This window comes from Emydura macquarii, unplaced genomic scaffold (assembly GCF_026122565.2).
Source record: "Emydura macquarii macquarii isolate MOO-44397 ecotype Brisbane River unplaced genomic scaffold, CSIRO-AGI_Emac_v2 contig_587, whole genome shotgun sequence".
Lineage (NCBI taxonomy): Eukaryota > Metazoa > Chordata > Testudines > Chelidae > Emydura > Emydura macquarii.
Window position 1 is genome coordinate 6,399,393 of NW_027130724.1, and position 26,283 is coordinate 6,425,675.

The window sequence follows — 26,283 nt, forward strand, 5'->3', positions numbered from 1 at the left end:
TTAAAAACTGGATCCTACAGACTAAGAGGGGGACTATTAGATGGGGCAGTGTGGAGCCACTTGCCTTGCCACAACCTGTCCTGTTTCTGGGCTTGCACTGTTTGGGATTCACTTATAAATAAATCTACAATTCCATTGATTTCCTGTATGCAAAACTCTATGCATGGGGATTTTCTAAAGGTCACTTCACTGCTTTTCCTGGGTCCCTTGTCTGGTTTTGTAGCCTGCTCTCCAATTGGAATATTTTAAATTAAGCTGCATATAGCAATACAGCTGTTCTTCTTGGGTTCTCAACCTGCTGTGGAGGGGTGTGCATGCACCACAGATATGTACACTACAGATATGGACCTATCTCCTATGTGTACAGTTATCACAACCACCTAAACCCTCAGTATAAGGTTGTTAGAGGTGAGGGATTTTATTTATATTTTTCTTACACTTGGCTCCATATTGCAGGAAAATCTGGCTATAAAAAACACTTCGCTGCTCAGAACTCAGGCAGTGCCCTGGAGGAGGCTTGAGAGAGAGCGCGGAGGGCTTGTTGCTGAGGTGGAATCCAGTTGGCTTCACTTGAGCTGCCATCCTGATGCAGTCCTGTTAAAATTCTTGGGCTCCTCAGGTGTCTTGCGGTGGAGTAGGCTCAACTCTACCATGGTGGTGATCTTCGTCATTGGTTTGAAAGCCAGCTCTTTCAGCTTCCGGGCATCAAAACGTGGTCTGTGGAGAAGGGGCAAGCGGCACCAGAATGAGAAGCCCTCCTCTTTCCTTATCCCTTTTTCTTCCTCTTGCTGCTTTCTCCTCTTGATGGATGTCATGTGATATAAGATGGCATCCCACATTTTGGTGGCCCGTGATTTAATCAGCCTGTTGTCTTGGCTGGTGTTGCCTTGAGAGTCTTCTGCTTTACTTCCTGCTTCCTCCTGTTCGGACTTGGCTGGCTCGGTTTCTGGGAATGGGGGCATCTCGGGTTCCACTATCAAGTGCTTCTTGAGGCGAGACCATCCACTAAGCTTGGCTGTAAGAGGTCTGGCCTTATCCACAGATGGTAAAGGATGCTCAACTTTTGGGGAAGGACTGGCCCTGGGAATGGTGGGTGGCTGTTGCGGTGGAATGACCAGCTCCTCCTTTGCTTCTGTGGAGAAAGCCTTGGTACTGTCAGCTGGCACTAAGGCATCTTGCTTCTGAGCTGTATGGGAAGTCGATGGCCTTAGGCTCTTGCTGTGTGGCTCAGGGAAGTCAGAAACCCCCTCTGTTCTGGATTTTGCTGTGTCACTTCCAGGTGTTACAGGTCTGGGAGTTGAAGACTTAAGGGTCTTGTAGGAGGGCTCTGCCGTCATGGTAGGAAGCATGGGGTCCTTTGACTTGGAAGTAGCAGCTCCAGCCTTGTCACTATTGAGAGTGACTGGTGTCTGCCCCAAGGGTGGTTCTGAGTGGCTTACTTCAGATTGGGTGACTGAAGCCATCCTTTCCTCATTGCTGAGTACTGTAGGGGCCTGGTCTGAGGGAGGGGTCTTGGCGCTGGGTGCATGTACTATGGTGCTATGGGTAACCTCCACTGGGGCTTCTGGAGTCGTAGGACTGAGGCAACCAACCCTAACAGGCTTTTTCGGAATTGCAGGCATGGGGGCCTTTGATTTGGAAATAGCAGCTCCATCCTTGTTAACATTGAGAGTGACTGGTGCCTGCCCGGAGGGTGGTTCTGTGTGGCTTTTGCCAGTATGGACTGCTGAAGGCTGCCTGTCTTCATTGCTGAGGGCCGTAGAGGTTTGGTCTGAGAGGGGTGTCTTAGCGCTGGGTGCCCGTACGCCATGCACATGCACTTTGGTGACCGGGGTAACCTCCACGGAGGCTTCTATGATGGAGACAGGAGGATCAAGGAAAATGAAGACACCACTTGTCTGTGGAGGAGGCAACTGGGTGGGCATGTCTGGTTTTGTCATTCCTTTTGGTTGCCATGGGGAGTCCAGAATACCTTGCCTGTGCACAGGGGATGCTGCCGGAGAGACCATGAGCTTGAGGTGTTCAGAGATCCTCCTTTGCTCAGTTACTTTGAATGTGAAGGGCTTGGCCTTTGGGAAAGGAGATGAGACATGGTGGTGGGTGATGGGCTTGATGGAGAACCGGGGAGGGAGTTGGATGGTGATGTGTGTTGTTTCTGGGGTCTTCAGCGGAGATGAGCGCGCACTGCGCTCTAGATCTTGGCTGGCCTCGCTCACTGGGGAGAGGCTAGACTGGAACAATTTGGCTTGTTGGGAGGATAGTGGTGGTTTCTTTGCCTCTTTCTTCAAGAGTCTTTGGAGCCTAAGATTGTCCTTCCCAGGTTTTGGTAGTATGGCAGGGGGTGGAATCTGTGGGTGGAGGGAGGCTGGGTCGTAGGGTGGTGTTACAGTTATCAGCATTTTAACCGCCTGCAATGAAACACAAAGCTTAGAGTTGACATCAGCAACTGATCTACTTAGCCCTGAGCATGCTGCTGTGCTGTTTGTGCCTGCCATTGGACCACAAAGATGGTCTGCTGGCAGCAGGCTTCAAACATCTGTCTGTAGAGCCGCCCAGCGCTGTCCCAGAGACGTCTGGTTTGTTTCAGAAGTAATACTTTATCTGGGAGGAGGAGGAATGTCATACTTGTGCTTTTACCCCTCTCCCCCCATACAAACCCCTCTCTAATGAACATCTCTCCACAACACACTCTCACAACAGAAAGGCATGAGTGACCACCACTTCAGGGTTACGGGTGAGGAGGATTTGAGATGGTAGCAGATTGTTAGAAGCTTGCTAAGCATCTGTCCTCACTTTGCCTGGTGCTAGCAAGTCCATTGCTGCCTCAAGCACTAAAATGCATCTTCCTGCCTACTCCCACAACCTCTGGCAGTAACAATTGGTTCTCAATTGACCTGTCGGTTGGGTGGTGGTGCTAGCTCCTTCAACTCTGCACTAACAAGATCCCTTGCTCTGAATTGTCTGATACCCCAATCTGCACCCTGCAGCTGGAGCCACGTCAACAAAAATTGCTCTTGAGGCTCTTCTTAGAGTACACCCAGGCACCCCCAGAGGTAGGTAGTGCCCTCAGGATGTGTGAACCTCCACCACCCCAGCCACCTTCCCATTCTCACCCTGGCCTGCAACTTCTGTGACCCTGTCTAGAAACACAGCGAATTCTTCCTGACAGATTGTTGCTGTGTTGCGTAGAGAGCACCAGGAGAGGCAGACGACGCTGTGTGGTGAGCGGGAAGTCTGTGCCGGAGGTGTGGGGTAGGGAGTGATGGTGAGCACCTGCTTTATTCCATCCGTGTTCCCTGACACAGACTTCGGCTCACAAGTGCCACAGATCAAACCTTGCCTCCACTTATCACCTCACAGTTGCTGAGCTGGCTTGGCTAAGAAGTGAGGCACAAAGCAATGACCCTTTCAACTCCCAGAGTTGGCTGGTGTCAAGTGTTCTGAAAGAAGGAATGAGAGAGAAGAGGCTGGGAGGGCTCACTGGGGCTGTCAGGTGCTCGGCTCCTTTTTGGTGACTGCCCAGCTCATTCTAGCTTCTCTCTTGTTTATGGCAGGCAAAATTGTAGCTTTGGGCTGTGGAGTCCTAACTCAGCAGGTTCCAGCCCTTGAAGGTGATGCTGCACCAATGTCCCTAGAGATGCAAGGCTTACTTCACTTGTAAAAAATACCCTTTGATGGGTAGAACAGATGTTTCCACTTGAATGCACAGGAGGTTGAAATAGCCTTTGGCTGAGTTTGCAATCTCTTTCAGCACTGGCTAACTACTCCTGCTGGGAGGCTGGCCCTTGGCTTGTTTGCTACAGAAATTCCTGGCAGGCTGACTTCTCGAGAGGAGTGGTGGAGAAAGGGGAGAGCTAAAGCAAACGCTAAAGTTAAAGCCTGTGGGGAAGTAGAGAGCCCAGTTGCCCCCCCCTAATTCCAGGAAAATATTTTCACTGCACAGCTGGAACTTTTCTCTAGGGTGTAGGAGGTGTGATGGTTCATTGGCATAGGCAAAAAGGCATTTGCTTTGTGTGTGGGCATGTGTGTGTGCCTGCAAACATGGAAAGCCACAGAGCATTTTGTGAGGAAGCTTTGAAGGGACTTGTGCATGTGAAATGGCAACTCTTGGAAATGCCAAGCAGCTTATCACTTTTAAGCAAAGGCTAGAATTGTGCCTAGGTCTATTTCAAGAGCTGTTCTTATGCGTGAAACGTCTTTGACTGAAGAGAACTAGAAATCCATTTCCCCTCTGTTACGTTTCACAGCACGCGCAAACAGAAATTTAGATTAAAACAGATTCTCCTGCTGGAAGGTTGCACCGTAAGGCTACTTTGTTAGAATTCAGAACACACGAGAGCCCAAAACCAGAGACGGACTGCTCCCTCCGGCAGAGCAGCACAACTTGTCCTGGCTGGTTGCTGACTCCGCTGGAACACTTTGCTATGGAGCCTTCCAGCCTGCAAGCAGGATCAGGGAACCCTTCTCCCAGCTCCTAAAGTGATAGTTTGCAAATCCAGTCTTTTTAATACACCTAACCCACCCCACATACCACGTCCACATCCCCAGGGTTGGGGGTCTGAAAGGCTTCAAAATGCCTGACTTAAACTTTCAGCAGTGGAAGTGGGTTGACTCTCTGGTGCAGTTGGCTTTGGTAACTTACACTATTGCACCTTGAGCTAGTATGCCCAACTTCGCATCAGAGCCATACGTCTGGCAACGTCTACACTATGAGCTAGGCATGGGATTTCCTTGACTTGCCTTACTGAGCTGGCGTGAGTGTAAATAGCTATGTAGCAGCAGGAGCACTCGTAGTGACTGTGGAGGCATGGCTGAACTGTGCAGTGCACAAATCTGCCTGAAACTATTGGATGTGTACTCAGCACAGTCCAGCTGTGCTGCTGCTGCCTGCGCTACCATGGCTACGCTGCTATTTATGCTCCATCTAGCTTGCTCGTATGTGTCCGTGAGCAGGGGAATGGTAGCCTACATAAGAGGTTTGCATCCCTTTTGTATCCATGTAGTTACACCACTGCAAATGTCTCTCATGCAGGCAGGTCCTTCTAGGCATCCTTCATTTAATCTACTTTGAACACAACACTTTACATCTAGGGAGTATCTGGATTGTAGATTGGGTGGCGGGGGAATGAGGGGGCAGGTCAGTTAGATTTTTATATAAATCTTATTGTGGCCAGCAGTAAGCAGAACTCTGGCTTGCTAAAATATTGCCTGTTGGGCTAAGAACAGAGGCATTTCTTGCTGTTTATACTGATGTGAGACTCTTATGTTTCCGGGTGCCCAGTTGCTGAGTCTGTGGTTAGGAAGGCTTACTTGAAGCATCACTGTATAAATGACACATGTATCACCACCTTCTGAAAAGGAACCAAAATGCCACTTTAGCTTTTAATAGCTTGTGAACTCAAGGGAGACAGGTATATGGGAAGTACCAATCTTTTGGGTAGCTGTACGGGACAATCTGATCTAAGCAAAAGGAGGCAAGTGGAAACGCCTCTCCTGCCCAATAGTGTGACACCTCGTGTTGGAGTTGACCGTTTTCCCTGTGGCCCTGCTCCCCAAAGTGACCTCTAAAATATAGGAATTGCTACAGTGGATGAGCACAGTGCCTCATCAAGTCCTGTCTAATGGTTGCAGCTGTTTCAGAGGAAGGTGCCAAGTTCCCCGCAGTTAGGAGTAATTAGTCCAGTTTGAAAGATTCGTGTGTGTGTGTCTCCTCCCCCCCCCCCCCCCCAGTGCTTAGGAAGTGGCTTATACTGAAGCATGTGGATTCATGTCACTTCCAATGCTCTTGATATTTTTAAAAAGATCCTTGCTATTATAACTCGGACTATTCTTGTCTGTCTAGATCAATATCCAGTCCTTTTTTTGAATCCCACTAAATCCCTGGTCTCAGTGATACCTTGTGGCAATGGATTCCACAGGCTGGGTGTCTGGTGGAGTGGAAGTGATTCCTTTCATCACTTCCAAATTTGCTGCTTTGCAGTTTCATTGATCCATCCCTCCCTCCCCTGCACACACAAAGTCTGGTTAGACATATCTTCTGTCTCCCCTTCAGAGTTTTGCATGCTCTTGGGAGAACTCTCTCCCAGAGCCATCTGTCCTCTCAGTAGAGATCCTTCCCTCTCCCTCCGAAATGCTGTGTATTGGAACAGGGCAAAGAAAGATGCATTGCTTTGCATGGACTCTTATTAAATATTCACTGCAGTCAATAGGGATTCATTATAAAACTGAGGGGGGATGAACTGCTCAACAAACCCGAATAGCTTGCTAAGCTTCAGGAAAAGCAAGTGAAACTAGACTAACTTCATGGCTTTTTAGTGTTGTCTTCATGCTGATGCACAACCTGAAACCTGGCTGATCTTGGGATCCCTCTTACGCTGCTCTACTGTGCTTAGAGAGCAGCTTTATTCAGAACTTCACCTCTAGTTTGACATTAAACAGGGGAAGTGTCCATGTGGAAGTGTCATTAACTTCAAGCTGGAAAAGTACCTGTGCTTTGACTCCAACACCACAAGTTATCAGCTGTTCTGTGCACAAGAGTGAGCTAAGGGAACCTGTGTTGCTGCAACTGGTCACTAAGGGAAAGCTTTGCTTTAGTGTTTTTCTTGGGCATAGAGGGGAAAACAGGAGCAGCGTCACATACAGCATCTAAATGTCTCCTCCTAGGGATGAGGTGACTGCACTGAAATGCATCCGCTCTGCCACGGTAACATGACCTGTGCAGGACCCTTGCTGCTGTGTACTGTCTCCTGCCTGTTGCTGATTCCCTCCCTCCCACTCCCTCATGCCAGAGCTGCAGAATCCAGGGGCCTTGACAGTAGATTTGACGTCTTCTCAGCATAGAATCATAGAATTGGAAGGGACCTCAGGAGGTCATCTAGTCCAACCCCCTGCTCAAAGAGACTGCTCCTCCTACCTACCATTCTAGGCTCTGATTCGGAGTTGCAAACAGCTCCTGTTGTATGCTGGCTTATCCCATGTATAGGGGCTATAAACCCAGAAGGAACACGCAAAAGATGTGGGTGGGCAGGGAAACCTCTTGGGCTGACTTTCTGCTCTCTGTAGTCAAGGTGAGTGATCATCTGATCTGCTGCAGTAAGTTTTGTTCTATTTTTTCTTTTACAGCTGACCTTGGTCCTGGCTAGATGCAACCCTGTACTCAACGCTGATGTTTCCTCTGCTAGAAGGGAGATCACCTGGAGGATGTCTTTCTCCCAGTCTCTGGCAGGCAACTTCACTTTGCTCCAGAACAGTCTGGCTGTATCTTGGGGTGGGAGCCTCACCCCATGCTGCTTTCATTTGGATGACAGGAACAGGATCAGCTGGCTATTGTTCCTCATTTTAACTTTCTAAATGACTCTTTTGGCTATTTGTATTTGGCTCCTCTGGGCCCTTCTGTTTCCATGCTGGAGATGGGAGACTATTACTTTGGCCCTCTCTAATCTCTTGAATGTATGAAAAGAAAGATCTGCCAGCTTGCCTAACCAAGCAGGGGGTAGAGGGTATCTCAATAACCAGTGAGAAACCTCCGCTATTCCAGCAACTAATTATGTGGGAATAGGAGGTATAAAGCTGAAGAGAAAAAGATGAAGGGGGTGGGGCGGGGAGGAAGGGAGAACGTTCAATGGAAGGAAGTTAGAGGTGGTTCTAAGAATCATGCCACCACTGAGGCCTCCATAATCCTGTGTAGCCATAACTGTATTTGAAACATAGACCGTGTCCTGCATATCAAAGAACTGCCCATGGTCTTCTCAAGGGAGGGAAATGTACCCCCTATTTGTTTTGCCATCTCTTCCCCTGTGCCTCTTCTGCTGTGAACTCTTAATATGAGGCAGGGAAAACCTATGCAACTGTGACCCTTTCCTCTGCTTGTGTGTGGATATCCAGGCCAGGTTAGTCTATATTCCAATTGAATACGAGACTCCAGTCTAGGCTTTTTTTAATTCTACAGCTGTTTCCATACTGAGGTGGCTCCTTCAGCTGTCAATCCGTGCCAATCTCTTCTAGACTCCGATGGTCCCATTTGAACAGTGCTAGCCCAGACTTGGGGTTTGAGCTCTTGCCTTTTGATCCCCACTGATGAGTCTGAGGGTTCCTTTTCCATTTGCTACATGCTCATTAGTTTAGCTTAGTGGCTTTTTTTTAAGATTAGCCCCACTGGAGCTGTGTCAGATATTCCCAGCAAACTCAAACCGAGGTGCATCAGCAAACCTTAGCCTGTGCTCCTGTATGTGGGCTGTTTGTTGGTGCAGCTTGGACATCGGCAATCCTCACCACTTTTCTTCACTGTTCCCTTGTAGCTGCCTAGGTAGAAGGGTAAGCTGGTATTTCTTTTGGGAAGGTAGGGGCTTGCTGTGAGGGTGTGAGATCCTGCTGGAGACTAGCAAAACTCAGACCTCCAAGGTAACCTACAGGATTTGATTTGCTCCCGGTTCCTGCAAACCAACTCTCATGGGTCAAACTGTAAATTCCTTCATGTCCTCTGTCCCATACTATTGACACATCCCTGATCTCCTCCCATTACAAACCTTCCTGTTCTTCCCCCACACAGGAGGCTGGACAACTTCCCCCTGCAGTGTGCTTCTGTTCTCAGATAGGAACCCCTGCTTTAGGGGGCCTCTCTCTCTCTCCTCCCTCCGTTTGCTTTCTGCTTTAATTGACTCTATCCTGGATTTATTTTTGTGTGTGAGCATTGAATAAAACGTTTTGAGGAAGATATTCTAACAGTTGTGGCTCTGAGGGTTTCATTAACGGTTCAGTTCATACAACAAAGTTGTTTCCAAAGTCTCCACCCTCCCAGCTACAGCAAAGTGTTGGAGGGCGCAAAGTTTCCCCAGGTTCTCTGAAATGAACATGGCAAGAGTTCAGCAAATATTACAAGTTTTAGGAAAAGATCCTGCTGTTTAAAGTTTTCTGTGGTCGGCACATTCCTGACTTCCCCCAGTAGCGGGGAAAGTGGTAAGTAAAATGACACAGGGAATTTGCTTTCTTAAACAGACTTCTAGCAGGCACAGAGGAAGTGGAACTGGAGATCTCTGTAGGTGGAGATGGTCACAGTCAGTTCTTTGGCTGCAATGTGAAAATTTGTCAACGGTGTAAATCTAATTTTGGAAAATGTTGTACAGCTCTGTTAGTGTATTGGAGGGAGCAAATAATTGGCTAGTCCCTAGAGCCGTCACTTTACAGGAAGTTGAAGCAGTGAGGAAGGACAATGGTGCTGGTACAGGTAAAGGCCCTGGCTGTCCTTACTGGGAATCATCTAAAGAAAATGTTGCCAAATCCATTACAAAGGCCAGTTTGCCAAAGCTAAACAGCCTTAGCAGTCAGACCTCCCTGGCAGTTTCTGTACCATGCGCTGTGTGCACAGGCAGAAGTCGTACATGCTCTCCTTACCTATGCTATTCAGCCAGGGTTGGAAAAGGAAGGCCAGTCTCCTCTTCAGTTATCTAGTCTGTCTGCAATACCTCTTTGAAAGCCTGAAACTAGGAGTCTTCTCAGCATTGCCTTAGGCAAAACTTTTTTTCTTTTAATTTGGAGAAGGGACTGCCCCACCCAGCTCTAACAACCCCTTTATCCTTTAATAAAGCTCGCACTGAAGATGCTGCTTTCATCAGGGCCCTGAACTTATCTCTGGGACTGTCAAGCTGGCACCTTGCCCAACATTACATTTGACTTTGGGGTGGCAGGGAAGCAGCGGGACATCTTCTATGTAGCAGTAGCATGAATGTCACAGCAAAACACTTAACAATATTTGTGTGACATGGGCTGTCTTGTAATATGAAATCCCAAAGAGAAGCAGACCTATATTCTGTTGGGCTTTAATTGTGCCAGAGAGCTTGGATGGGGGCTAGAATAGCTCATCTTCCATGTGCTAAACAAACTTTTGCTGAGATTTCACATTGGTCCATTTTTCACTGCTTTCGGTCTAGAGTCTACTACCCTTATTCATATTGTGCAGCAGCTTAGACAGTGACTGGTCACCACTGACTTCTGTTGGCATAAGGGTGACAGAATGGGCCCTTAGGGAGATTTACCTCTGTTCCATAAAATTAAACTGCTCCCTCTCTAGTTGCTAATGTTGCTCTGATCCCTGACCCTCACAGACAGTAATGAATTTATCCTCATCACCTCCTAGGATGTAGCAAAATAATATCCCATTTTTAGAAATGGGGAATCAAGGTACAGCTACAGTCACCTGCTGTCAGTCAGTCTGTGCTGGAGCTGGGAACTGAAGTGGGATCTCTTGAATCTTAGTCCAGTACCTTAACTGCAAGACCATCCTTCCTCCTCTCTTTGGCTGCTTTAACAATTCCAAGCAAGGTTCCCCTGCAATGCTGTCAGGAGAGGCTTGAACCAAACCTCAGGCGACACCTTGAATGTGAGACATCCAGACCTGGACTGAGCCTGTAGGTGCTACTGAAAAGATTACTTATTCCCTTCTTTTACTAACACACACACTTTGGTGCTGCTTTATCTAAACAAATCAATGCCTAAAATCTGGCACTTTTTATGATCAAGCCTAAAATAACAAGTGTGTGTGTAATTGGTAATTGCACTGAAACATGTCTAGATTGAGGCTTTGCAGCAGTGTTTAAAATTATAGAAAAATGAAAATAATTTGAGAAAATCCTTGAGTATTCACTATTTCCTGTGCTTGCTCTGTTTAAAGAACGAAGCTTGGAATTGAACTAACCTCTGTTTCGATCTATAACATAATTGCAGGTGCAGTTTTGTGACTGCACTTACATGTGCACACACTTTACATAGCTAAGAGTCTGACTGAAAGCCCCTTGAAATAGACAGGCTTCCACTGACTTCAATGGGCTTTGTATCAGGTTATTAGTGACCAGCCAAAAGCAGGGGCATTAGGTAGATTTCAAAATTACATTAATGGTGATTTCAAAAAGAAAATTGTACTTTTACTTTGCACCCTCTGGAACTAGAGGCTGGTGCCTGAAAATCTGGCCTGAATGTCAGGTTTTCCTCATAGGAAAAATTGGTGGAATTCCCACAGATAATGAAATGGTACTTGTAAAGTGTTTTGAAAGCTCTCAAAACAAGTATACTGACATCTCATTCTCTCTTTAGCTGGGTAAATATCACATATAAGAATACAAAACAAGTACCACTGGAACAAACATTTTTCCACTCTAGCTATATAAAGAGTGGGTCTGAGGTGGGTTGAAATAGAGAATAAAAAATTCATATATCTTAAGGCTAGATGGGACCATTATCATATAGTGTGACCTCCTGGATGACACAGGGCTTAGAACATCACCTAGTGATTCTTGCCTTGAATTCCATAATGGTTGTATGAAGAGTGGTGCTGTGGTTGATCTAGAAACAGATCTTTTAGAAAGACATCCAATCTTTGTTTAAAGACTCCAAGTAATAGGGGATTTGCAATGCCACACATTTTAAATTTTATTTTCTTTATTTAAATAACAGGGTAAAAGAAAGTGGAAAACTTGTCACTGCAATCCAGGTCTCTGGCATGCATGCATGAATGGTTACAGATTACACAAGAATGAAAACAACTCTTCAACCCAAAGTATAATCAGATGTTTTATGAGGTTTGAAAAAGGTTGGGTAACTCTAGCTGATATCCATCTTTTTTAATTTTGCATAACTGCACTGCCAAGTTTTGGCCAGAAGCAGCAGCAATAAAGTCTGTCTCAGTGTTATGCTGGCTTTAATAAAAATAGCAACCATTAAGCATCAAGCCCAAGATTTAAGATAATTATGGCATGACTTTAATGGGAACAGGATTAGTCCCAGTTTAAATAAAGCAGCCCTTGCAAGTTTCAAGTCTGATTTCTACACCAAAAAAGTTTGGATAAGCTTCAGACAAGTATGTGACCTTTCCCTTCCAAACTGAAATATCAAGATTGCTGGAAGTTTGCCAGTCACTCGGCAGTGGCTGGAATGTAAGAATACCTCTTAATAGCTATTCCACTGATGAGTCTTCAACTTGTGCTTCTCATCTCTGGTTTACACAGGACAATGTTTTAGAAATTGGATCTAGCTCCTTCCTGTAGCTTGCTCAAAATTCATGCTTAACACCAGGTGGTGGTGATCAATTCTAATACATTAGAAGCAAGAGGAAGACTAAGGACAGGGTAGGCCTGTTACTCAATGGGTGGGGGAGGAGGGAGAGGGAAACAATAACAGAAAATGCAGAAATGGCAGGGGTGCTAAACGACTTCTTTGTTTCAGTTTTCACCAAGAAGGTTGGTGGCAATTGGACATCTAACATAGTGAATGCCAATGAAAATGAGGCAGGATCAGAAGCTAAAATAGGGAAAGAACAAGTTAAAAATTACTTAGACAAATTCGATGTCTTCAGGTCACCAGGACTTGATGAAATGCATCCTAGAATACTCGAGGAGCTGACTGAGAAGATATCTGACCCATTAGCGATTATCTTTGAAAAGTCTTGGAAAACAGGAGAGATTCCAGGAGACTGGAAAAGGGCAAATATAGTGCCCATGTACAAAAAGAGAAATAAGGACAACATGGGGAATTACAGACCAGTCATCTTAACTTCTGTACCGGGAAAGATAATGGAGCAAATAATTAAGCAATCAATTTGCAAACGTCTAGAAGATAAGGTAATAAGTAACAGTCAGCATGGATTTATCAAGAACAAATCATGTCAAACCAACCTGATAACTTTCTTTGACAGGGTAACAAGCCTTGTGGATAGCGGGAGGTGGTAGATGTGGTATATCTTGACTTTAGTTAAAGCTTTGATATGGTCCAGCATGACTTTCTCTTAAACAAACTAGGGAAATACAACCTAGATGGAGCTACTATAAGGTGGGTGCAAAACTGGTTGGAAAACCGTTCCCAGAGAGTAGTTATCAATGGTTCACAGTCATCCTGGAAGGGCATAATGAGTGGGGTTCTGCAGGGATCTGTTCTGGGTCTGGTTCTGTTCAATATTTTCATCAATGATTTAGATAATGGCATAGAGAGTATACTTATTAAGTTTAAGGATGATATCAAGCTGGGAGGAGTTGCAAGTGATTTGGAGGATAGGTTATAATTCAGAATGATCTGGACAAACTGGAGAATTGGTCTGAGGTAAATAGGATGAAATTCAATAAAGACAAATGTAAAGTACTCCACTTAGGAAGGAACAATCAGTTGCACATGTACAAAATTGGAAATGACTGCCTAGAAGGAATACTGCAGAAAGGGATCTGGGGTCATAGTGGACCACAAGCTAAATATGAGTCAGCAGTGTAATGCCATTGCAAAAACAGCTATCATGATTCTGGGATGTATTAGCAGGAGTGTTGTAAGTAAGACATGAGTAGTAATTCTTCCACTCTACTCTACACTGATTAGGCCTTAACTGGAGTATTGTGTCCAGTTCTGAGCCCCACATTTCAGGAAAGATGTGGACGAATTGGAGAAAGTCCAGAGAAGAACAACAAAAATGATTTAAGGTCTAGGAAACGTGACTTGTAAGGCAAGACTGAAAGAACTGGGTTTGTTTAGCCTGCAGAAGAGAAGACTGAGAGGGGACATGATAACAGTTTTCAAGTACATAAAAGATTGTTATAAGGAAGGGGAAGAAAAATTGTTGTTGTTAACCTCTAAGGACAGAACAAAAAGCAATGGGCTTAAACTGCAGCAAAGGTGGTTTACGTTGGACATTAGGAAAAACTTCCTAACTGTCAGGGTGGTTAATCACTGGAATAAATTGCCTAGGGAGGTTGTGGAATCTCCATCACAGGAGATTTTTAAGAGCAGGTTAGACAAACACCTGTCAGGGATGGTCTAGATATTACTTAGTCCTGCCATGAGTGCAGGGGCCTGGACTAGATGACCTCTCGAGGTCCCTTCCAGCTCTATGATTCTATGAATTTATAGATGCACAAAGCCAGATCCTCAGCTGCTATAAATCAGCACAGCTTCATTGAAGTAAATAGACCTGTGCTGAGGATCTGGCTCATGGATTTTTAAGTTCAGTAAAGGCCATTACAAGTATCTTATCTGATCACCTGCATAACACAGACCATAGGGTTTTCACCCTGTGATTCCTGCATTGAACCCAATAAGTTATGGTTGAACTAGAGCAGTGTTTCTCAATTAAATTTGGCCATGGAACCCTTTTGAACTCCATAAATAATTGCAGAACCCCTCAAACTCTTAACAGTCTTAAAATGTTGAAATAAGCAAACATCAGCATTTCTCAATTAAATTACACTTACATTACACTTACACTCGATACCTTCCGCCGAAAAATCCGGGACATCTTCCCTTTTTCGGCGGCACGGAGAACAGCTGCTCCGTGGCGCGGAGAACAGCTGATTGGTGTTGTGGAAAACAGCTGCTCTCGGTGGCGTGGAGAATAGCTGCTCGCGGAACCCTAACAGTTTTCCCGCAGAACCCCAGGGTTCCGCGGAACACCAATTGAGAAACACTGAACTAGAGTTTATCTTTTGGAAAGATATCCAACCTTGATTTAAAGACTCCAAGTGGTCCATCTAGCCCAGTATCCTGTCTTCCAACAGTGGCCAATGCCAGGTGCTTCAGAGGGAATGAATGGAACGGGCAATCATTGAGTGATCCTTCCGCTGTCATCTGAACCCAGCTTCTGGCAGTCAGAGGCTAGGGACATCCAGAGCAGTGCGTTTCATCTTGGCTAATAGCTACTGATGAACCTATCCCCCATGAACTTATCTAATTCTTTTTTGATCCCTGTTATAGTTTTGGCCTTCACAAAATCCCTTGACAATGAATTCCACAGGTTGAGCGTGCATTGTGTGAAGAAGTACTTCCTTTTGTTTGTTTTAAACCTGATGCCTATTAATTTCATTGGATGGATGCTGGTTCTTGTGTTATATGAAGAAGTAAATAATACTTTCTCATTCATTATTTTCACACCATTCGTGGTTTTATAGACCTTTGCCATATTTCCCCTTCCTCTCTTTAGTCATCTCTTTTACAAGGTGAAAAGTCCCAGTCTTTTTAATCTTTCCTTATATGGAAGCTGTTCCATATCCCTAATAATTTCTGTTGTACTTCTCAGTACCTTTTCCAATTTTAATATATTTTTTTTGAGATGGGGCTACCAGAACTGCATGCAGTATTCCTGGTGTGGGCATACCATGGCTTTATATAGTAGCATTTTGATATTTACTGTCTTATTATCTATCCCTTTCCTAATGGTTCCTAACGTTAGCATTTTTGACTGCTGCTGCACATTGAGCGGTCATTTTCAGAGAACTATCCACAGTGACTCCAAGATCTCTTTCTTGAGTGGCAACAGCTAATTTAGACTCCATCATTTTTTATGTATAGTTGGGATTATGTTTTCCAGTGCGCATTACTTTGCATTTGTCAGCACTAAATTTTGTCTACCATTTTGTTGCCTAATCACATAAGATCCTTTTGTAACTCTTCACAGTCTGCTTTGGCCTTAACTGTCTTGAGTAATTTTGTATCATCTGCAAATTTTGTCACCTCACTGTTTACTCCTTTTTTTCCTTTTCCATTTATGAATATATTGAACAGCACTGGTCCCAGCACAGATTCTTGGAGGATACCACTATTTACTTCTCTCTGTTCTGAAAACTGACCATTTATTCATACCTTTTGTTTCCTGTCTTTTAACTAGCTATTAATCCATGAGAGGACCTTCCCTTTTATTCCATGACTGCTAACCTTGTTTAACGGACCTTGTCAAAGGCTTCCTGAAAGTCCAAATACATTATATACACTGGATCACCCTTTGTCCACATGTTCATTGACTGCCTCAAAGAATTCTAATAGGTTGGTGAGGCATGATTTCCATTTACAAAAGCCGTGTTGACTCTTCCCCAACTAATTGTGTTCATCAATGTGTCTGATAAGTCTGTTCTTTACTGTCTAAAATGGCATGTAGCCGATCTGTGGCTGCTAGCAGCAAATATCTCCAAGGGCTGGTGATGATGAGACATTAGATGGGGAGAACTCTGAGTTACTACAGAGAATTATTTTCTACGTGTCTGACTGGTGGGTCTTGCCCACATTCTCAGGGTCTACCTGATTGTCATATTTGGGATCAGGAGGGAATTTTCCCCCTCGTCAGATGGCAGAGACCATGGGTATTTTTTGCCTTCCTGTGCAGCATGAGGCACAAGTCACTTGCAGTTTTAAACTAGTGTAAATGGTGGATTCTCTGTAACTTGAAGTCTTTAAATCATGATTTGAGGACTTCACTAACTCAGCCAGAGGTTAGGAGTCTATTACAGGAGTGGGTGGGTGAGGTTCTGTGGCCTGCAATGTGCAGAAGGTCAGACTAGATGATCATGATGGTCCCTTCTGGCCTTAAAGTCTGTGAATCTATAATTTCAACCAATTTGCCTGGTACTGAAGTTAGACTTACGAGCCTGTAATTGCCAAAGTTGCTTCTGTAGCCTTTTAAAAAAATTAAATAAACTATGTAGATTGAGCTTCTTAAGTCACTCGTTGCAAGGTGAATTTTCCAGGCCATGAATCATTCTTGTAGTTCTTCTCTGAATCCTCACTAGTTTTTCAACATCCTTTCAAGTTATTGCCACTACAGCCTAATACATTTACCTCTATCAAACTAGGAAGCATCGATGTGGATAAATGAATCATGGAGCTTCCACCTATTGCAATAAATGGGAATAAAAATGAATCTAATGAATTTGCATTTATCATTGATACTCACCTTGGCTGTCTCTTGTGTCCATCAGTTGTTAGATGGATCCATAAAGGCAGTGGTTTCAATTAACAAAATTAATGGACCACCCTTGTCTCAAGACTATAGTGAGCTGAGGTCTAATTTTTCTTTGGGCCTTCAGAGTTTGAGATGGAAGGCAAGCTACTAAAACATTGTATGGAAAGAGAACTGGTGGCTTCTTGCTATTTATAGTACCAAATAAATCCAGGAGATTAGTGTTTCTAAATAAAACATCCTCTTTGACAGATGGAAAGTTCCATTGGTTAAATGTAGCATGAAGATATGCTATCAGGTAACAACATTATATGTCACTTGACTTTGCTTAGCAAGATTTGGCATCTAAACAGTGTAGATTTGAAAGGCTGGTGATGGAGACATAGTGCCAGGATGAATATTCTGGGATGGTCACTCCAGGTGAGGAAGCCAGTGTGGGGCTTTTTTAAGTTCACCTTTCAGAGCTGCTAGTCTTCTGAGAGATCACAATCACAGAATGATTTTTAGCTGAAAGCTTGAATTTGAGCACTGGTTACTACTGTACATGGAGAATGAAGGTAGAATCTTGGCACTAGTGTTGGCATACATATGGGGCCTGTTGCATAGAGAGGCTAGAAGCTTGAATCTGACTGTACTGGCATGTGGATTCCACTGCATTTAGAACAGAGGAGTGTGAGTCCTGGTTCTATGCTATGTTGATTCTGCCAGAGAGGCTGCAAATCCTGCCTTGGAACTAATATGCCAGCATCTCTCCTGCTTCACTCAAAGGGTAGGAGTAAGTCTCCTGGCATTAGCTAGTGAGCATGGCATTCAGTATGGAGAGAAAAGGCTCATGGCCATAGCAGGGACATAAGAAGGCAAATGGTGATACCAAGACACAGGCACAGTAGTAAGTGTCAAGACAACTGTTGGTGATTGAAAAAGTGAAATACCAGGGCAAAGATCAGTCATTTCAAATAAAATGTGGTTAGAAAACATCTCCTGCTACCTATATCAGCTCAATCCTAGGCTCACCAGGAGAGCAGCAACATCATCAACAAAAGACACCTTTTCTCCATTCTTGGATAAAAGTCTTGTGATGTTGCTGGCAAATAAAATCTCTATCTTGTGCTACACTGACCAAGTGAGTTGTCTGAAGTTTGTTCAGTTAATCTCTTCTCCGTCTTTGTTCTGCACCTGGTGCTCTGATGACCAATGGATGGTGTTGTCCATTAGTTAGCAGAGATTTCCTTTCAATCTCTCATTCTCATTACATGATTCATCTGCTGTTGCCTTTTGCTTTTCCACAGTCTTCAAGATGCCTTTCACATTGGTTTGCTCTCTTACACCTATGCTCCACACAACTCTTTCTTCATACCCCGATGTCCAAGGCACAGCTTCCACATCAGCTTCTTGGAGAACACTCTACTTTTGCTAAGATGCCTTTACTGACAGCACATAAGTATCAAAACAGACATCAGATTAAACAGATGAATGAAAGAAACATTTTCAAGACTGCATGAAACATGGCAGAAGTGATTTTTCTGAGTTCCCAAAGTAGCTTCAGAGTTCAGTCAAACTTACTCTCTCCTGCTTGGTTTAAGAGCAGGTGAAACATGCCAGGATCACAACCCTGAAGACTGAAGTCCTCTGCTTATCTAGCACTACCATGAGAAATCCAAGCTTCCTCATTTGCTCACCCTGAGTATTAATATAAGTCAAATCTGACCAATAGGGATCACTTCTAGGAGCAAGAGGATAGTTCGTTTTCCATATTCATTCAATCTATGGCCTCTCTTCTGAGACTACCAATGAGGGTAGCAATAGTGATGGTGGTGTCTTTGGTGGTGGACACGTTCATTAGGAATTGCATGGAGACCACCAACTCATTTCATGAATGTCACTAAAGAGCCTTCAGGTGGTAACAACTACTGGCTTCGTCTGACCTGATTCTAAAAATGAAAAGTTCCATATTCTATGACCAGTCCTGTATCTAGCCAGTCCTCTTATTTAAGAACATAAGAACAATCATTCTGGGTCAGACCAATGGTCCATCTAGCCCAGTATCCTGTCTTCTGGCAGTGCCCAATGCCATGTGCTTCAGAGGGCATGAAGAGAACAGGTAATCATCAAGTGATCCATCCCATCAGCCATTCCCAGCCTCTAGCAAACAGCAATCCCTGCCTATCCTGGCTCATAGCCATTGATAGACCTATCCTCCATGAACTTATCTAGTTCTTTTTTGAACCCCATTATAGTCTTGGCCTTCATAAAATCCTCTGGCAAGGAGTTCCACAGGTTGACTGTGCATTGTGTGAAGAAATACTTCCTTTTGTTCATTTTAAACCTGCTGCCTATTAATTTTATTTGGTGACCCTTAATTTTTGTGTTTATGAGAAGGAGTAACACTCCTTTATTTTCTCCACACCAGTTATGATTTTATAGACCTCTATCATATCCCCCTTACTTATCTCTTTTCCAAGCTGAAAAGTCCCAGTCTTATTAATCTCTCCTCATATGGAAGCTTTTCCATATCCCTAATCATTTTAGTTGCCCTTTTCTGTACCTTTTCCAATTCCAATATATCTTTTTGAGAAGGGGTGATCAGATCTGCATAAAGTATTTATGATGTGGGTGTACCGTGGATTTATAAAGAGGCAATTTGATATTTTCTGTCTTATTATCTAGCCCTTTCTTAATGACTCCCAACATTCTGTTAGCTTTTTTGACTGCCGCTGCACATTGAGTGGATGTTTTCAGAGAACTATCCACAATGACTACAAGATCTCTTTCTTGAGTGGTAACAGCTAATTTAGATCCCATCATTTTATATGTATAGTTGGGACTATGTTTTCCAATGTGCATTACTTTGCATTTATTTTGGTGCATGCAAAAGATAGATCCAAAAAATAAAATACAACTAAGAATATTAACAGAATAACCGGCTATAATGGACCAGCATTTCATTTGATGTATGTCATCATAGTTCCACTGACTTTTATAAAACTAAGCTGATTTACATCAGTTGAGGATCTAGTCCTCTGTTTTCTCCTGCTTGACTTATAATCAGTGTAGATAACCAGCGCCCTTTGTTTATTCCTGATGGTTAATAAACATCTGGCTTTCTGCCTTTGCTGTGACATTTTGATACCTAAACTTTCCCCTTGCATGGGTGTGACGCTTTAGAGTTTGACAAAAATCCCTGCTTCCAGGATTTCAAATAACTCTCCTTCATTACTAGGGCACCACCAGAATCCCCTGCCTTTCCTCTGAAACTTGGGCAGCATAACTTGGCGGGTTGTTATTCACCTTCAGCTGCAGTTTGGGGTGAGGGTCTCTTGCCATTATTATCTGGGTATATCTCACTTAATTATTCCTCTGCCGCTGCAAAGGCCTTGGACACTGATGTATCTTAGTCCCTCCTATTCTCTGCCTATGGCACATAAGAGTTTAGTTTGCTGAAGGCTGTAACACTTTGGTCTCATTTTGTTTGTTGGTTTAAGTTTGCAGGTACTGGGTGGTGTTGGTGGCATGTGATATACTAGAGGTCAGACTAGATGAACTGGTGGTTCTTTCTGTCTTAAACTCTATGGCTCAAGCAAGCACTTGATCACCCTATGGTAATGAAGAACCCAGGGTTTGTTTTTACATGGGAACATAAGCATGAGAGTTCCTGTATCCTGAATCCCGCGGCCCCCTCCCTCCCCCCAAACTATGCTCTTCTGATGTTTTTGATTCTCCTTGAGACACCTAATCCTAGAGGCTCTTCTCTTGGGTGCAGAAAATGAAAGCATTCGATACACTTCCTTAAAGGCCACTTTTTGGACCTCTGCACCTGTCTTTACAGTCTCCCTTCTTTCCTTCTCTCTACGATAAATAGCTCCATCATAAGTAGGCTTAGACAGTTTACATTTATAGCCCTTGGATAAATGGGATTTAGGATGAGCAGGGCGACAGTGCTTTGTATGGATAAGTAGCATAGGTTTGTCATAATGGGGCTGACTCTGGTGACTCTTTTATCTTCAGTGGTGTGAGTGGCAAGTATTGCGTGGTATCTGATCCAAGAGCTTTAGTGATCCCTTGATAAGGAATTCAACTTCTCCTTCTGAGAGGGAGGGAGAAAGAGAGTAAAATATGCCAGTCGCACACCCATCCATAAGTACATTTGTTAGAGTTCTCTTCTGAGTACAAGGATTTCCATTAAACAGTCAGTAGTCTGACAACACTTAAAATAGCTCCGAAATTTTTAAGGCTGGAAGGGACCATTATGTCATGTTTCTCAACCCAGACACTTAAATGGTTTCTATCACCTTAGTATCTGCCTTTTTATTGGCAAGCAGTGTAATACATTGAAAAGAAGTGCTATCTGTCTACTTGGGGCTTCCTTTTTTTTGATCCATGGCTGTTGATCACAAGACCCCTGTAAACACCCTTTCTCTCAGATGCAATGCTATGTCCCAGAGCCTTTTGTGGCTTATTCCTGGAAGAGAAGCATAAGGCAGAGCTGGATGGGAAATGGGATGCATCCCATGAGAGTTTTCAAAATTTTGAAAGTTTCTTCTATTCTAACACAGGACAAAGAAAAAATCTTGAACTTTGTGAACGGATAATTTGAAAAGGTTTCAGATTGGGTCCATTGAAACATTTTGTTTAGCTACTTTTGACGTTTCATTTTGATTTCCAATTTTTCAAGATGTTTTAAAAGTATAAATCAACTAAGATTTTGAAATGAAAAAACATTTCAAATTGAAAAATGAAACTTTTTGTTTAAAAAATCTTGACATAGTTCAACAACTTTGTAACTTCTGTTTAAAAACATCTTCCAATGGGAACTTTGATGAATCAACATTTGGACAAAAAAAAAACTGCACTGGAAAATTCCTGACAAGCTCTAGCAAAAGGATTATAACACAATAGAGAATCAGGAGGAGACAATACACCAGTGTATTTCAGAATAGGAGTAAATTCTTTCCTTTTATTATCTTGGATATAATTTTATAATTATAAATACATTGTCAAATTGGGAGGGCATATGTAGGAGAGACAAACAGGGACATTCCTGTGTCTGCTACTATTCAGTATTTTTATTGATGACTTGGAGTGGAGAGTGTGCTTATAAAATTTGCAGATGACTCCAAGCTGGAAGGGGTTGCAAGCACTTTGGAGCACAGGATTAGAATTCAAAAGGACCTTGACAAATTGGAGGATTGGTCTGAATTTAAAAAAATGAAATTTAATAAGGACGGGTCCAAAGTACTTCACTTAGGAAGAAAAATCAAATACACAGCTACAAAATGGGGAATAACTGATTTGGTGGAATACTGCTTAAAAGGATCTGGGGTTATAGTGGATCATAAATTGAATGAGTCAACAATGCGATACAATTGTGAATATCATTATGAGATGTATTAACCGGAATGTTGTGTGTAAGACATAGGAGGTCATTGTCCTGCTCAACTTGGCACTAGTGGGCCTCAGCTGGCAGCTGTGTCCAGTTCTGAGGGCTGCACTTTAAAACAGATGTGGACAAATTAGAGAGAGAGTCCAGAGGAGAGCAACAAAAACTGATAAAAGATTTAGAAAACCTGACTGATTAGGAAAGGTAAAAAAACTGGGCATGTTTAGCTTTGAGAAAAGAAGATGAGGGGAGACCAGTTAACAGTCTACAAACATGTTAAGGTGTGTTATAAAGAGAACAGTGGTCCGTTGTTCTCCATGTCCGCTGAAGGTAGGACAAGAAGCAATGGGCTTAATCTGCTGCAAGGGAGATCTAGGTTAGACGCTAGGGAAACTTTCTAACTGTCAGGGTAGTTAAACTCTGGAATAGGCTTTCAAGGATTAATATGTGTGATCAGAGTGATTGATGTTTAAGTGATACACAGCCTTACAGTCCTCATGGTCCATGGAAATGCCAGAACTATACCAAGCACATCTTCCTATTCAAAATTAGTATGTGGTCAGATTGTATTAATCCTGGATATAAGAAGCTGGTTGTCAAACCCCGGTAAGTGTTTGCAGTTTGTGAAGCCATACAGACAAATATGAATGTGCAACAGTAAGAAAAGAATTAAAAAACACTGGACTCCATCTGTGAGATGAATGATTATCTTCAATAGGTCAGCTTAATAGAGGGAACATATGAGGAGAAGCTCTGATTCCAGCTCCTACAAAGAGCAGGCATGTGATGCAGTAAATTACTTATTGACACCCCTGACTATTCACCTTGGGCACATTCCCTATTGAAAGGAGGTGCAATGTTTGCTTAACTTTATTCTACGGGTGTTTTCCTACGGTCTATATAGCCCAGGCACTGGTTCCTAATAAAAGGTGAAACTTGGTATCAGGTATCCTATTCCGGCAGAAAGGTGTGTCATAAAAATACAGCAAATCCTCCCCATAAGGTTTGGGATAAGCAACAAAATGACCTTTATCTAGTTGTCTGTGACTCAAACATACATGCATGAGATGTACTCACGCCTACATTTGTTTTTCCTAATGTCATCTTATAGACAGATTGATAGTTATATGGTGGAGGACAGGGGGTCCAACAAGTCATGTGGCTTGCCACCTCACTTAATGAAGTCCCATAGCTCTCAGATCCTAATGTAAGACTGGACATGAATTATTGTCTTCCATTGTTTGGGGCCTTAATTCATTGGACAGTATGGGAAAGTTTTCTGCAGGTAGCTTATTCTTTACATTGACGATGGTGTACAGAGAACAAGTTGTTGTACTGCAGCAGCTCATGGATGATTCAAGGAATAGAGAGATGGGTGCAAGGAGCAAAAAAGATGTTGTGTGTAACAAAGTATGGCTAAAATAAAAAGATAGTACACAGAGCAGATAGGTAATACAAGAAGCAGAAAAAAGGTCAGTGCGGAAAATACTATAGGTAGTGTATGAAACAGATGCATGGAAACAAGAAACAGACACCTTGTACGTGGATAATATATGAAGCAGATGGATGAAGCATGAAACAAATATTCTTGATATAAATGGTTATTATTATGAACCAGGAATGAAGCATGAGCCAGAGGTTATATGCAAAAAGAAGCCAGAGAATGCATGCGAAGTACAGATGCGGCATGAGTCAGAGACATGATATAGTTATGATCCAGATGATCATGGAGCAAAGTGAGAATGCATGAATCAGATAATCTCCTTCAGAGAAATGACACATGCAGCTGAGTAATCATGTATGAAGAAACAAATATATCATGCTAGGAACAGAAAGATAATGCATAAATTAGGAGATGTTATGCATGTAGCATGAGATGTATACATGAGATACATGTATACATGTATTCAGAGAGAGAATTCATGAAGCCAGGAGGTGAGGCATAGAATGTGTAGGCAATATATGGAGCAGCTAGTTGACTCATTGAGCAGATGGGCCATGAATGAGGCAGAGAAGGGAACTATGGAACAGATGAATGATGCAAAAGCACATAGATATGGTATGGAGCAGCTACACAATGCATGGGGTTTATGGACAGTGCCAGCTGCGTGGATTGAATGATCAGAGGGGTGTTGTGTGAAGCAGATTGATAAAATGCTTCACAGAGCAGATGGACCACATAGGGCCTGATCCTCAACTCTGGAGTCAATGGGAGTTTTACTGTTGATTTTCAATGGGAATTGGAGCAGAGCCCTAGGGAGCAGCTACAGTAGATGATGCTTGGAGTAGAGGCTATAGAGTTTCAGTATAAAGCGTGGAGCTGAGATTGGATGCATGAAGCATACAAGTGAGTCAAGAAGCAGAGAGATGATGCAGAGAGAGACACAGGATTAACAGTCCACCAAATAATCTATGTGACGGGAGTATGGAGAGCTGGGTGGGCCTCACTGTTAGAACACCTGTCCTCTAGCACCGTGTCTGTCTGTCATGGGGGTGGTAGTGGGGCCTGGTTCCTGCCCCTAGGCCGGAAATGTTTTGGCCTCAACTCCTGCCTGGATCTTTGCCCTAAGGGGGACGGGGGAGGGGGGGGGGAGGTGGTAGGGGGTTTCAAGCCCTCCCTCTCCATTGGGTCCAGTCCAAGGTCCTGTGGGAAGAAACAGCGGCAGGGTCCTCCCTCATCTAAATCTGCTATCCTGGGCTACTTCCTACTTCTGTGCTCCTTTAGTTTGGGGTGTGGCCCCCTACAGTCCAAACAGACAATAGCTTAAGGAAAACAGTCCAAAAAACTGGATCTGCTGGCTCTCAAAGGGGATGGGGGCTGGAGAAAGCATTGCCTGTCGACTTTACATGTTCTGTGGTCCCCTCTCAGGCTCAACCTTCTGCCTGGCTTCCCAGAGAAAGATACATCTCTCCTGACGTCTGTCCCCCACCCTTTGCCTGGGCTTCCTAGCTCCTCTCAACCCATTCTACCAGCTGCTCGGCAGGCCCAGAGGGCCAGAGCTACCTAGTATTGCCCTTTAACCCCTTCGGGCCCAGTGTGGGGTTTGTATACCCCACTACAACCTAAATCAAAATGTTTGTTTTGACTGCCATGCAGAAGGGAATCCTGGTGATTCAGCTGCCTCTAAGCTGGGTTGAAAAGCCCTGGCTACCTGCAACGTCATGCATGGACAGCCAGATGAAGGCTTCCCATTTTTGCAAGATGCTCACTTTGTTTCCACCAAAGGACTTAAGACAAATGGGCCAGATCCGCAGCTGATGGTGGCAATGGAGCCGCTCAGATTCACGCCTGCCGAGGCTGCAGCCCAATAGATTTCCAGTTTCTTTTCTCTCTTTTCACTTTGGTTTTGGTGGGTGAATCCAGTGAATTTTCCTTCTCTGCTACCCCTGGTTCAGCTGACTGGAGACAGACACACTGTGAGCAGGCACTGTCCACTTTTGCCCTGTACTCAGCGCTGTCAGTGCACCTCAGCCCTTGAGCCCTCTACTGTAGAGTAGGACAAGATGCCATGTCAGCACTAAAGACAGACACTATAATAGGCAAGCAGTTAGTCAAGTCAGACTAGTGAATACATTCCCAGAGACATTGCCAAACATGGTACACAGGCCATATAAAAGAAGGGGAGAAGGAAATGTGCTATTCCCCTACGTTATATCCATGCACCACTACTTGATCAAAGGCAGTATTTCTTGGAGAAAGGCCAGCCATTCGATTGCCTAAGGGAAATGGACTAGCCAAACATAGCAAAAATGCTTAATGGTGCCGAAAAGGCAACATAAAGGTGTGTTGGTGGCATTAATGGCACTGAGAGGAAAAAAACAACAGTATATGTCCTAACAACTGTGCAACTTTGCTAGGGATCCCCCCTTCTCAATTCTGTGGGGTTTCCAACCCAATTCATACACTACTCAGATTCCTTCTTCTCCCACATGAATTATAGAATAATAATAGCTCTGAGGACAGATGTGAGCTCTTTCCACTTTTTAGCAATAGCTCCCTCCCCTCCAGTGAACTACGAAGAATCTTGTTTCAATATATTTCAGGGGAGGAAAACAAGAGCCTACTTCTAAAGAATGAAAAACTCGAAACACAATTTTTGCTTTTGTACGTTACCTGGTGAGCGCTGAGTGATGGTTAGAGGCTGCAGCTTGTTGCTCCTAGCTCCGTGTGCTTAAAAACCTGTCCGAACATCCTTGGTTTGGACTCTTCCCT

At 43.8% G+C, this 26,283-nt stretch overlaps 2 protein-coding genes across 7 annotated transcripts in view; one reads left to right on the forward strand and one right to left on the reverse strand.

Moving 5' to 3' along the window:
• The window catches only part of LSP1 (lymphocyte specific protein 1), an 80,990-nt gene extending 72,269 nt beyond the window's left edge, over positions 1-8,721 (forward strand). For 4 of the 6 annotated variants that reach the window (XM_067540588.1, XM_067540592.1, XM_067540594.1 and 1 more), the window contains one exon: positions 7,123-8,721. The gene's annotated coding sequence lies outside the window, so the exon portion shown is untranslated. Of the gene's footprint in view, positions 1-456; positions 571-619; positions 813-7,122 lie in introns of those variants that run through there. The other 2 variants (XM_067540590.1, XM_067540589.1) reach the window with 2 other exon arrangements.
• PRR33 (proline rich 33) lies at positions 459-26,260 on the reverse strand. Its single transcript, XM_067540422.1, has 2 exons — positions 26,185-26,260; positions 459-2,408 (listed from the first exon to the last, which is right to left on the reverse strand). The coding sequence occupies exon 2, from the start codon at positions 2,397-2,399 to the stop codon at positions 567-569; it is 1,833 nt and encodes a 610-aa protein (XP_067396523.1). The 5' UTR covers positions 2,400-2,408; positions 26,185-26,260; the 3' UTR covers positions 459-566.
• Between the last annotated feature and the right edge of the window lie 23 nt (positions 26,261-26,283).

What these genes read in the sequence shown, in the direction of transcription:
- PRR33 (XM_067540422.1), bottom strand. Translation starts at nt 2,399, where the DNA reads ATGCTGATAACTGTAACACCACCCTACGACCCAGCCTCCCTCCACCCA.